Raw genomic sequence first — 13,681 nt, forward strand, 5'->3', positions numbered from 1 at the left:
CTATACATATTTTACTGTTAAAAAAATTTTTTTAAGTAACTTTCCCATATATTCTTACTTTTTCAGATGTTTTCTTTCTTTGCAGAAATACAGCCCCCAGATCAGTGTCTTTGTGGTTACTGCTTTGGCTTTCTCACTAGTGACTTATCTTAGGGAACAGCAGATCTAATTTGGAAACTTATCCCAAATTTGGTTACATTCATTCTCATCTCAACTATGTTGCCTTCATTGCTGGAATTTCAGTAGTATTGAGTGTTTTGGGCTTGAAAACAACTACTCTGTTAAGTGCTTAATAGAACTCACAGTATTGATCTGCTTTTTTTCTTTTTTTTTTTGAGGCAGTCTTGCTCTGTCGCCCAGGCTAGAGTGCAGTGGTGCGATCTGGTCTCACTGCAACCTCCTCTGCCTACTGGTTCAAGCGATTGTTCTGCCTCAGCCTCCCAAGTAGCTGGGATTACAGGTGCCCACCACCACGCCCAGCTGATTTTTGTATTTTTAGTAGAGATGGGATTTCACCATGTTGGCCAGGCTGGTCTCAAACTCCTAATCTTAGGTGATCAGCCTGCCTAGGCTTCGCAAAATGCTGGCATTGCAGGTGTGAGCCACTGTGCCCTACCTGATAATGCTTTTTTTCTTCAGCTGGGCATTAAAAAGTACATTTTTAAATGAGTTTTCAGAAATTACATAATAGATGTTTGTTGATAAATTAGAGAACACAAGTAAGTGGTAGGGCTGTACAATCTGTCCATAGTTCCTTGGGATAGTCATTGCTTAGCATGTATATTGTTTCAGATGTATAATAGGCTGGAGAAATCTCTTTTAGCAAAAAAGTATACTGTTCATATTATCGAGCAACTCTTATTATACTGTTCCTATTATCCACCTAACTTAACAGAGGCTATAGTTTAATAAAAAGAAAGAACATTCTTATTTTCCTTTTAAAAACTTACTTCTTTTTGGCTTCATTACGTTCAAACTCCCCCTAAAAGTCTCTGTTTCTGACTTACTAGAGACCTGAAGAAAAATTACACTTCTCTCATATTTGTTTCATGATGAACTTTTTTTCATTTGACACCTTTTCATAACAGTATTTAATTCCACAAAATATATTTTATGCTTGTATGCTGTTTCATTGTATGGGTATGCCATAATTTATTTTTTATCCTTGCTTATTGCTGATTAAGTGGTTTTTTAATATACTATAATGATTCAATAAATGTATTTGAGCTAAATTTTGACTCATATATTTAAATTGTTAAACAAATGATGTTGGGACAAGTGATGAGCCTCTCTGAGTTAAATTAAATTAAATTAGATCCTGGCCAAACTGTATGCCCCAAAATATTTTAGATTAATGCATTGAATTTTTGTTTTGTCTTGAATGGGAGAATTATTCTAGTGTCCTCAGTAGTAAACTCATCCTGGAAGTAAGGCCCTCTAAAGGCATCAGACCATCTGTATTTGAAGATAAGCATTTAACTTAGAATGCTGAAATGTCATCTTTAAATTTTTGCTAAAATTCAGTTACTGAGCTTATCTATTTTTCTAGAAAATCAGAGAATATGGTGATTCAAATAATCAGGAAAACAGGAACTTTGGCGTATCAAAATATTGTTAGCTGAGATGTATTCTCATTGATATATGCTTTATCTCCAGGAAAATGGATGTCTGTCTGATAGTGATATGTTTTCTCAAGCTGGATTGAGAAGTGAAGCAGCAAATGGGAACTTAGACTTTGTATTATCATTTTGTAAGTATACAACATTAGCGGTAGATGTTTATTTCAGTTACTATTGAGGGCATGCAGGGTGGTTCACACAATGAAAGCAAGGAAGGTTTATATGTTTTGTTAAAGCCAGACTGATAAAACGGTTTATGAGTTGAACTTGTGGATAATTTGGAAGTAATTTTAATGTTATAAGGACATTGAATATTATATGTAATATGGTGTTAGACTGAAGGCTGGACTGGAGACCCTGAAGACATGGATATTCTTTATAATTTGGCCACCGATTATGTGATTTAGAAGAAGTCTTCTAACCTCTCTGCTTCACTTTTACTAAACAGGGATAGTACTACCTAACTTGGGGGAGTTGTGAAAATCAAATGCGATATCGTTTCTGAAGTGTTTTTAAAACTAACATCTATTATAAAGACTTCTAGTCTTCATTAACAAAAACACAGCAAATGTTTACTAAACATTTTTAAATGCTAGGGTGCTTTATAATGCTCATCACATGTTAATACAATTATCTCCATTGATAGATGACTAAAGGCATAGAGAAGTTAAATGATTTGCCCAAGGTTAGTGATTTGAACCAGAAGTAAGATGTTCAGACTTTAGCTTTGTTCTTTTCACCATACTGCACTTTATTTTATTTTATTTTATTTATTTTTGAGACACAGTCTCTGTCACCTAGGCTGGAATGCGGTGGTGCGAACTTGGCTCACTGCATCCTCTGCCTCCTGAGTTGAAACGATTCTCCTGCCTCAGCCTCCCGAGTAGCTGGGATTATAGGCACATGCCACTATGCCCAGCTAATTTTTTGTATTTTTAGTAGAGACAGAGTTTCACCACTCCTGACCACAAGTGATCCGCCTGCCTCAGCCTCCCAAAGTGCTGGGATTACAGGTGTGAGCCACTGCGCCTGACCTGTATTTTATTTTTAATTAATAAATAAGACGTTCTTAAGAGACCTTATTTTTTAACACGTCCATGGTGTTGCTTGACAGTTTTTCAGATCTTCTGAAAAATATGTCATTTACAAACAAAACACAGACATAATTAATTTTTAGCTCCCTAAAATGTTAACAGTTAAGCTCTCATTAATGTTATATTCAAACTGTATAGGTGGAACCTTTGTACCAACCAGGTTATTGGTATGTATTACTTGTGCATGTCACTTAAAATATTTGTTGTAATATTGTAAGGGAAAGGCAAAGTGTCCAGTATGAAAAATGGTGACTGTTGTAGTTATTTGAGTCAAATATTGAGTATTATTGCTGGCTGCTATCTGAGTGTATTGATTTTGCCTTCCACTCTGTATACTATATAGATTTTCCAATCTGACAAGAAGAAAACAGAGAAGCATTAGCAGAGGAATCTGGGCTTACGAGGTGGATCCATGAGAGCTGCCTTTTCCTTTTATCATATCATCCATTCCACTTCGTTGTCAACCTCTTGATTTTTCAGGCTTGTTTGTTGCTAAGGAAACTAGATGCTTTTTGTCAGCAGCCTTCCTAGCTGAGATGTTTCTGGTCATCTTTTTAATGAATAAAAACTTGACAGTATTCTGTAGAATACTATTTTGAATAGTATAAAAATGAATTTTCAAGAGGTTGTTTATTAGATTTAAAAAAGAAAAATGCCAAGAAGTTTGCCAAGTATTTGAGCTTTTCCTGTCAGTGCCTTCCCCTCCAGCTTTGATTTACAAGTCTTTGAAGAGCGGTTCGTTCTATGATTGCTGGTACGTGCTTTAGGCAGCTCTTAGGAATGCACTACTGGTTACTACATCACAGGAAATGTCAGGTAGTAGAGAACAGTAAATGGATTATCTTAAGTTTTGGAGTAGTAGAGAACATTTTCCCACTTGTGTTTGTAGGCATGGAAAATTAATTTGATCACATAAAATTAAAAGCTGCTGAGAGGCATGTGGTGGTGTTCCCTTTAAAATTCCTTGAGTGTCTCAGTGCAGGTCATTTTAAAAGTGACTTTTAAATTTTCAAATGCTATAAAAGCACTGAGAAACTTAGGCTCCTTGTTCAAGGAATATAGCAGCTGATCTAAAACAATTCTCCTTATGTGTGTGGGTTAATTTGTTATTTTTGGGGAGATGAACACTTAAAATGGGCCATGACTTTTCCCATGGGATTTTTCTTTAATGAAACCAGGTATCTTAACCTTCACTTAAACTGTATTTATTGTCTTCAGAATTTGCTTGTACTATGAATTCCTCTCTAATCCCATCCTTTTTGTATTATTCAGTAGCCACATGACATTTATAGTGAAAAGATTAACTCTATTACTTATAACATGGTCCCATTTTAGTACAGTTACAGGGAAAAATAAATTCAGGGAATGCCTACTGTGATCTCATCCCTTTCTAGTTTGGCAAGGGTTATGTGAAGAGTCAGTGTAAGGTGTGATTCTTACACAATGGCAAATCAGGCTTATAATGTCAGCATTGAAACATACAAGGTTGTAGACTGTTAAATGTCAAATGAGTAGTAGAGCAAACAAATACTCAGAAAAGTGAAAGATCAATATAAGTCAATTACATAACGGACGTATGACCTATTTTATTATTACTTTAGGTGGTTACTCTTGTGTGAGTGCAGGTCATTGATCATAGTGGAAAATGAAATGAGAAAGTATGAATGGTTCAACAGAACCCAACACCTCTCCGAGAAAAGAATTTTTCATCTCATATGCTGTCTTTAAAGAACAAAAGTCCTGTAGGGTATTATAGTCTCTCTCTTCATGGTGCCACCATGTCCAACAACATACAGCCTCAATGTGTGTACCAGGCTGACTCTGAGTCTGCTGGTATGTTAGTAATTGCCATTTATAGGAATGGATATTTATAAATTAATTAGTTGTATATATTCATGAAAATTAAAAATACATTAAAAGGGTAGCTTATATTGCAGATATATATTACTGCATTGTCTAATTTTGTATGAAAACATTTTTATTTTTTAAATACAATTTCCAAAATGAAAACTAAAAGGTATTGATATAAATATGTTTTCAATTTGATAATACAGGGTTTTTAAATTTGTTTGGTCTGAGATTTAATGATGGTCATTTTCTTTTGCAGTGAAATCAAATACATTGCCTATCTCGCTGCAGTCTATAAGAAGTAGCCTACTGCTAGGCTTCAGGAGGTAAGATGATCAACTTAAATGTTCCCTGCCTGAACATGGACTGATTTCTCTTGTCCTTTTGACTTATTGCATGAGGAAAAATACAAATATTCTTATCTTTCAGTGTACATTCAGTTTACCTGAAATAACCTTTGCCTGTTTAATTTTTTCTTTTAAGTCATTGAATTAAATTTAGGCAGCTTTGTGTCATCTTTTCTGAGAAATGCACACAGGTTTGGTAAAGATCCTATTTCCAGGAAGAAAGTCCTGTTTCAAAATGGCAAGCTGGAGTTACAGACCAATTTGCATATGTATGTTCAGCTTATTCTTTGAGCATTTAATTGCAAGGTGACTTTTATTCAGTAAAGTATCATTCTCCCCTTCTGTGTGCTCAGAGAATGTTAATGACCTTGCCCTTCCAATTTTGTTATTTTGAAAATAGATAAAGAAAAGCTGAAAGAATAGTAAAAGGGAATACTCCCATACCACCCTTTTTAATTTGATTTATTTTTTTGAGACGGAGTCTTGCTCTGTCGCCCAGGCTGCAATGCAGTGGTGTGATCCTGGCTCACTGCGACGTCTGCCTCCTGGGTTCAGGTGATTTTCCTGCCTCAGCCTCCTGAGTAGCTGGGACTACCGGTGCCCACCACCACGCCCGGCTAAGTTTTGTATTTTTAGTAGAGATGGGGTTTCACCATGTTGGCCAGGTTGGTCTCGAACTCCTGACCTCAGGTGATTCACCTGCCTCGGCCTCCCAAAGTGCTGGGTTTACAGGCATGAGCCACTGTGCCCATCCTCTGTAATACCCTTTGTGTAGATTTGCCAGTTGTTAATATTTTGCCGTGTCTACTTTCTCTCATACCCTCTTTCTCTACACAGAAAGTACCTACACACACACACACGTTTTTTTCTTTTTGGCTGAACCACTTGAAGTTGTAGGCATAATGACACTGGATCTTTCAGCATATTTCTCTTAAGAATAAAGTCCTCATCTCTAAAATCACAACATCAGTATCACTCTTAAAAAATTAACAATACCGTACCACCATCTGATATATGTAGTCCATGTTCAGATTTTCCCACTTTAACAAGTTTCCTTTATAGATGTTTCACTTTTTGACTGAGGAGTCAATTAAATCGATGCATTGGATTTGATTGCTACGTCTCTTTATTATGTTAATTCAGAACAATTTCCTTAGCTTTTTTGTTTGTTTTTTAATAACACTGGTTTTTGTTTTGTTTTGTTTTTTAAGAGCCCAGGCTGGAATGTCTCTTCCACATTTTGTATTTTTCTGGTTTTTTTTTTTTTTTTTCCCATGATGAGACTCAGATTAAGCATTTTTAGCAAGAGTACTTCATGGGTGATGGGCACGTCTTACATTGTATCACATCAACAGATAGAAAGGCAGGTGTGCAATAATGATGCCACCACCAAAGTTTGATCACTTGGTTAAGATGGTGATTCGCACATCTCTCTTGCAGAGGCCCCTTGTCCACTTTGTAATTACTAAGAAGACTATGGGGTGATAATTTGAGACTGTGTCTACCCTGTTTTTCCATTACTTTTCCCTCCTTGGTTTTAGCAGCCATTGGTAATCCTTGTTGAATCAGTTATTGGTAGTTAACACAAGAATGAGTTTCTTTTTTTGAGATAGGGTCTTGCTCTGTCCTCAAGGCCAGAGTGCAGTGGGTTAATCAGCCTACTGCAGCCTTTACCTCCCGGGCTCAAGCGATCCTCCCATCTTAGCCTCCCGAGCAGCTGGGACTATGGGCGCATGCCACCATGCCTGGCTGATTTTTAAAATTTTTTTGTAGAGACGGGATCTCACTATGTTTCCCAGGTTATTCTGTTGAGAGAAGCAGTGTAGCACAGTGATTCATTATTTTCTTTCCTTTTTTTTTTTTTTGAGACAGAGTCTTGCTCTGTCACTCAGGCTGCAGTGCAGTGGTACGAACATGGCTCATTGCAGCCTCCAAATCCTGAGCTCAAGTAATCCTCCTGCTTCAGGCTCCCATTTAGCCAAGGCTACAGGTGTGCACTACCACGCCCAGCTAATTTTAAAATTTTTTTGTGGAGATGGAGTCTCACCATGTTGCCCAGGCTGGTCTTGAACTCCTGGCCTCAGGTGATCCTGCCACCTCTGCCTCCCAAGGTGCTGGTATTGCAGGTGTGAGCCACTGCACCTGCCGCCCTAACCTTTTTTGATTCATTGATTTCTTTGAGAATTTGTTGGAAGCTATGGCTCCTCTTTCCCTGCAAAAGATGCATATTATACAATTATGACTATAATTTAATGGAGTTCATGAAGTACTTTCCCTCTCCCTATAAAAACCCGTATCTTGGAAGCCAAAATTAAGAGCCTGGAGTGTATCCTTCCATGCTTTTCTCTGTATAGAAGCAGAGACCTGTAAGAGGTGTTTGAAGTTTTGCTTTGTTTTGTTTAAACAAAAGTAATATATCATACTTTACATACTACTCATCTTTATTTTTCACTTAACAACACTACATGAACATCTCTTGGTCTACTGATATAAATCTAAGCATTTATATCTGGAGGGGATTCCATGGTAGGGCTATACCATAAATTTTCAATCACTCCTTTATTAATGGACTCAGATTCCTTCTAATTTTTGCCACTACCAAAACAAAGTGGTACATTAAATATTATGTCCATGTATATGTGTGTTTGTGCACATGCATGCACATGTGTGTACATATATATTATATATACATTAGTTTATCCCCCCTCAGTGGCTAGAATGTAAAAAAGAGACGTCTGTTTTCAAGAGTGTATGTATTCTTTAATAGCTACTGCCATAGTACTTTCCAGAAAAAGTTGTATTAGCTCATACTTAGATTAGCAATTCACACTTCTACCAGCAATGTATGAGAGTACCTACTTCCTGCAAACTTACAAGTATTAGACATTACAATGCTTTTTAATTTTGGCCAAGCTGATGGATGACAAATGACATCTTAATGTATAATTTTCAATTTGCATCTTCCTAACTATTAAGCAGGGTTAGAGCATGCTTATTGGCCATTTGGATTTCTTCTATGAAATAACCTATTTAAATTTTTTGCCAGTTTTCTACTAGGTCATACAATTTTTCTTGTCAATTTGTACGGTATTGCATTTGAGGGATGTTTATTTATACACTATCACATGTGAAATATGTTTTTTTAAAAAACCTTGTTGCAGAGATGAGAGAGAAATGTAAGGATAAGATCTTGGATAGTTACTGGAAGGAGTCAAAGGAGTTTGTAGTCAGTGTCGCAAGTTACAGAGATGTAGGAGAGATAGCCCTATAAAAAGAGGGTGTTCAATTTGGTATTTGGAAAAGTTACTGAGTTTTTTTCTTTTCAAAATGGAGATGAGGTCTCGCTATGTTGCCCAGGGTGGTGTTAAATTCCTGGGCTCAAGTGAACCCCCAGCCTTGGCCTCCCAAAGTGCTGGGATTACAGGCATGAACCACCGGCCTGGCCATTATTGAGTATCTTTAAGAGAAGAGTTTTGATACTATTGTAGTGGAAGAAGCCCAGCTAGAAGCTCTGAGAATCTTGGTGTCTTTGTTTTGTTTTTAGTGATTGGATTATGTATACTATAACTGAATTTATGTGTGCTTTCAGATTATTTATATTTTTATTTGAAGAGATAACATTGAAAATATTGGAAAATGGATTACCTTATCTTTAAACCACACCAAGCTAGGTGCTTTGCGTCTCCTCTGACTTAAATCCTTTTTGGTGCTTTCCCTGTTTGTTAGCATGTAAAATTTTTAATTGATTCCTGGGTTTAAAACTAGCCACAGATTGGTCATTTTTTTAACTTTCCACTTTAAAGTTAGATAAAATGTTTAAATATGTTTAACAAAGGGGACACTACCCAGGAGCCTCCAGTGTTTGCACAGTTGCAAATCTGTCTTTATTCTTGACATAGTAAAAATAAGTTTAAGCAGATTCCTTCCAGGAACATATTTCAACATGTAAGTCCTAAAACTGTATACCGTTGGTTAATTTTTCTTATTGTAGATAAAGAAAAATTTTAGGTTGTGGTAACTTGGCATTTTTCATAAGAATATGTGCCTAATTCAGAGCACTTGTGTGACTACAGGTGATTTCTTTCTTCTACTCCAAAAATTAGTCTTCGTAACTATGAATGTTTATAGAAGGTACTCAGTCTTCTGCCAAGGTTGGGGAAGGGATGAATCAGGGCAGGAGCTGCAGAGAAATTGCTGAGACGCATATTGAGTTTGTAGAGGGGAAGGGAAGGGTTTTTCAGGCCAAGGCATTGAGGCTGAGAGTACAGTGGTTCTGGGGAAGTGTAATAGATTGGTAGTAGCTTAAGAAACTATGAAATAATTACAAGAAATAAAGCCAAAATGGTAGCCCAGGGGTCTTTATGAGTAGTCTCATTCTAAGTTAGGATATTTGGACCTTAAGTCACATGGCTTCGAGCCATTGAAAGGTTTACATGATGAAGTTAAGATTGACAGATATTCAAAGGGGAGAGTACAGGTAAAGGTAAATGGGACAGGAAACATTAGGAGATCATTCACAATTTATGGGATCCTTTTAGGGGACTATGGAATTTCCAGTTGAAGGTATTTTACATCGCCTTACCAAAGGCTACCATCGCCTTACCAAAAGCTGAGATTGATCTCAACAGACATATGGGGTTAACCTTTTCTTCAAACCTCTTCTTCAAACAGGAAGAAAAGTGTAAATGGAATTAGGTATGGAGAAAGCAGTATCTTTTCTTAAATGCCGCTTGCTCACAAACTTCATTTGGTTGTGGGCAGAAGACAAGCATTTGTCTTTCCATTGTTCATGTTAGACAATGGAGATATTGAAATGTTCATTAACTTGCCATGATCACATGGTATGTAAGACATCAATAAAATGTAGTACCCTGACTTAAATGAGTTTTACCTAAAATTAGTTAGTTTATTAAATAGCAAATGCCAAAGCTCATAGCCAAACTGCCTGGGTTCAAAATGACTCCACTATTTTATTCCTTTGGAGAACCTGGAAATTTAATTTTTTCTTTTTTATTGTGAACTGTGTTATACATTCAGAGGCAAAACTAAAACTTAAATGTACCACATAAAAAAGATAAACCAAATACGTGGTATCCACCTCTGAGACCAGGACATAGAACGTCAGTGGGATCTTAAAAGCCTTTTGTGTGCTCCTTCTCAATCCCATGATGCCTTCCCCTGCTGTTGAGGTGCCTGCTTTTGAGGCTTGTGTGTATCATTCCCTTGCTTCCCTAAATAATTAGGCCACTTTTATCTAACCCCCAAGCAATATATAATTTAGTTTGGAAAGAGTGATTAACAAACAGAAACCTGGCAATAAGGAAGAAGCAACACTGCCAGGAAATACAGTCTGAATACTCTGGGTTAGGGTCTGGCTTCAGTTTTGCTAAAAGTTTACAAAAGACCCTTCTAGGGAAGTCAGTGGGGAAGGTCATGCATGAGTGAGTCCTGAGAAAGAGGATGAATTTACCATATTTGGGAAGTCTATGGCTAAATACTAGGCATCTAGCAGAAGTATCTACAGATACTTAAATGTGTTCTGCACCTAAACTCATTTCCTCAAACTTTTCAGGAATATGTCAGAGTAGAACACTTCTGTGGGTGAAATGAATGTTCTCAGTCTGTCCAAGCAGCAGGGCATGAAAGGCAGAGGAAGTATTGTATCATTACGTGGTCAAAACAATACAGATAATGTAGATCCATTGTTAACCTTAGGTTAAAAAAGAGATATAGTGACAGACACCTTGGTGGTGAGGGCCCACACTCTGGACTGGTTAGCTGCTTTCCTTCACTGGGTTCTCACTACATTTTCATCCAGGAGATTCTCTTTTGTTCTTTTCTTCCAAGTTGAATCTTTTCGCTTTCTGTATCTGATACTTTTCCTTTTTCTTAGTTTAGTCTTTCTATAGAGGACAACCTTCAGTAGCTTCTTAAGAAAAAGCATATGGAAGGTAAATTTTTTTGAGACCTTGAATACCTGTATTCTAGCCTCAGATACGATTGATAGTTTGCCTACATACAGAATTCTGAGTTGGAAATAACTTGTGTTTAGAATTTTGAAGGTATTGCTCCATGTTTTCTGTACAGTGTTACTGTTGAAAGATTTAAGCCATTCTGATTCCTGACCCTTTATATGTGACTTTTTTTGTTGTTGTTGAGGAGTCTCGCTCTGTCGCCCAGGGTGGAGTGCAGTGGCGGGATCACAGCTCACTGCAAGCTCCGCCTCCTGGGTTAATGCCATTCTCCTGCCTCAGCCTCCCGAGTAGCTGGGACTACAGGCTCCCGCTACCACGCCCGGCTAATTTTTTGTATTTTTAGTAGAGACGGGGTTTCACCATGTTGGCCAGGATAGTCTCGATCTGTTAACCTCGTGATCCACCCGCCTCCCAAAGTGCTGGGATTACAGGCGTGAGCCACCGTGCCCTGCCGACTTATTTTAATAGAACGTCCTCTGAAAGTTTGTAGAATCTTCCCTTTATCGCTATTGTTTTGACATTTGACAATTAAGTAACTTACTTATCTCTGGAAATTTGTGTATCTTCATTTTATCATTAGTATTCTGGAATTTCTAGAATGATTTTTGGAAGTCTCTAGAATCTTCTGGAACTTGTGAAGAATCTCTTGACCACTAGTGTTCTGACCTTTCACTATAGAGCAACCTTATGTATGAGTTTATTTTTATTTATTTTTTTTTTATGTATTTTGTCAATTGTGCTGGATGCTCAGTGGCTCCTCTTAATCTGGCCATTCATATCCCTTGGCTCTGGAAAATTTTAGTTTTAGAAATAATTTTTTCTCTCTTTCTGAAACTCTTAGACTGGTGCTTTCTTTTTTTCTCCTTCGCTTTTCTTGGTTCTTAGTTTCCACTTTCTGTGATATTTCTTCAACCTTCTACCTCTTCTCTTGAATTTTTTCTTTCTGCTATCACTTTTTCATTTCCAACATCTCTTTTGCATTGTCGAAGTGTTTCTTTTGTAAAATAACATCTTACTGTCTCATAGATATCAAGTCTTTATCTCTCATAGGAATTTTTTTCTTTTCTTTTTTTTTTTTTTTTTTTGAGACAAGGTCTGGCTCTATTGCCCAGGCTGGAGTGCAGTGGTGTGATCTTGGCTCACTGCAACCTCAACCTCCCAAGTTCAAGCAACTCTCCTGCCTCAGACTCCCAAGTAGCTGGGACTACAGGTGTGTGCCACCACGCCTGGCTAATTTTTGTATCTTTTGTAGAGATGGAGTTGCTCCATGTTGCCCAGGCTGGTCTTGAACTTGTGAGCTCAAGCTATCTGGCTGCCTCGGCCTTCCAAAGTGCTCGGATTACAGGCGTGAGCCACCGCACCTGGCCTCTCATAGGAAATATAGTAATAGTTTTCTTCCTTCTTCATGCTTATTGTCTGCTGTCTCCAAGTTTGTGTGAGTGTGTACTGTTTTCCGTTTTTCCCCCCTAAATGTCTGGGAATCCTTAAAAGTAGGAAATGCAAAAAGCCATCCGAAGCTCTGAGTTTGTTAGTGGGGTGTGTTGACTTGGTGCCTTGTTCTAGGGATAGCTAAGTGGCTGTTGAGATTGTCATTGTATCTTTGTGTCTTTCTTCGTAGGATGGGGCATTCCCCAATGAAAAGTCTTCAGGGCACTGCATGAGGGAGAGTACTAGGGACTCCTGTGTTTATTGTGTAGGGTGTATAGTTACTTAGTTCTCAGTTCTCCAGGGATTGACTGTTTTACCCTCCAGAGAAGAATCCTCCAGATGTCTGCTGCTGCTGTTGGAGAGAGGGGTGTAGCCTCCCAGCTGTGGAGCTGAGGGAGAGGATCTAAGGGACCTTCTCAGTGTAGGCTCCTTTCTTCTACCTTGGTAATGGAGATTTTATTATATAAGTTTGTTTCCAGATTTCTTCGCTGATGTCTTGAGATTTGACATTCTCTTTACTACTAAATTGGTTAACCACTGCTCTGTCTGCTTTTAACCTGTAATATTTATTTCTAGTTACCTGTACTTCCCAGTTATTTTATGTGTCATTGAAAAAAATCTTTTTATTGCAGTGGGGTATTGGAAAGGAGCAAATTTAGGTGCAAATTGTTAGTCTCGCACCCACAGCTAACTCAGAAAATGCCTGCATAAGTTTTAAAACTACTTTGCTCCTCAGTTTCTTCATCTTTATAATGGCTCTGATAATTGTGCTTAAAGTGAAGATTTTATGACCGTTAAATAAGTTAAAGTGCTTAGAAAACTGCTTAATGCATTCGTGAGTGCTCAGAAAATACTAGTTCTTATTAGTGTGTGCCAAGGGCTACAAATGCTACATAATGGACCATTCAAATATGAATAGGAAACTTCCTACCCCAGCGTTGTTCACAATACGAAAGTAAGAAAGCAACTGTAAACTAGTCTTTGTAACTATGAATGTTTATAGAAGGTACTCAGTCTTCTGCCAAGGTTGGGGAAGGGGTGAATCAGGGCAGGAGCTGCAGAGAAATTGCTGAGATGCATATTGAGTTTGTAGAGGGGAAGGGAAGGGTTTTTCAGGCCGAGGCTTTGAGGCTGAGAGAACAGTGGTTCTGGGGAAGTGTAAGTAGGTTGGTAGTAGCTTAAGAAACTATGAAATAATTACAAGAAATAAAGCCAAAATGGTAGCCCAGGGGTCTTTATGAGTAGTCTCATTCTAAATTAGGATATTTGGACCTTAAGTCACATGGCTTCGAGCCATTGAAAGGTTTACATGATGAAGTTAAGATTGACAGATATTCAAAGGGGAGAGTACAGGTAAAGGTAAATGGGAC

The 13,681-nt window shown here is 37.7% G+C and overlaps 1 protein-coding gene across 1 annotated transcript in view; it reads left to right on the top strand.

The window, feature by feature from the left end:
* The window catches only part of LRPPRC (leucine rich pentatricopeptide repeat containing), a 112,704-nt gene that overhangs the window by 34,191 nt on the left and 64,832 nt on the right, over nucleotides 1-13,681 (top strand). Inside the window, exons 13-14 of the mRNA XM_031007896.3 lie at nucleotides 1,657-1,750; nucleotides 4,821-4,887. Coding sequence (XP_030863756.1) covers nucleotides 1,657-1,750; nucleotides 4,821-4,887 — 161 coding nt within the window. The remainder of the gene's footprint in view (nucleotides 1-1,656; nucleotides 1,751-4,820; nucleotides 4,888-13,681) is intronic.

Source organism: Gorilla gorilla, chromosome 12 (assembly GCF_029281585.2).
Source record: "Gorilla gorilla gorilla isolate KB3781 chromosome 12, NHGRI_mGorGor1-v2.1_pri, whole genome shotgun sequence".
NCBI lineage: Eukaryota > Metazoa > Chordata > Mammalia > Primates > Hominidae > Gorilla > Gorilla gorilla.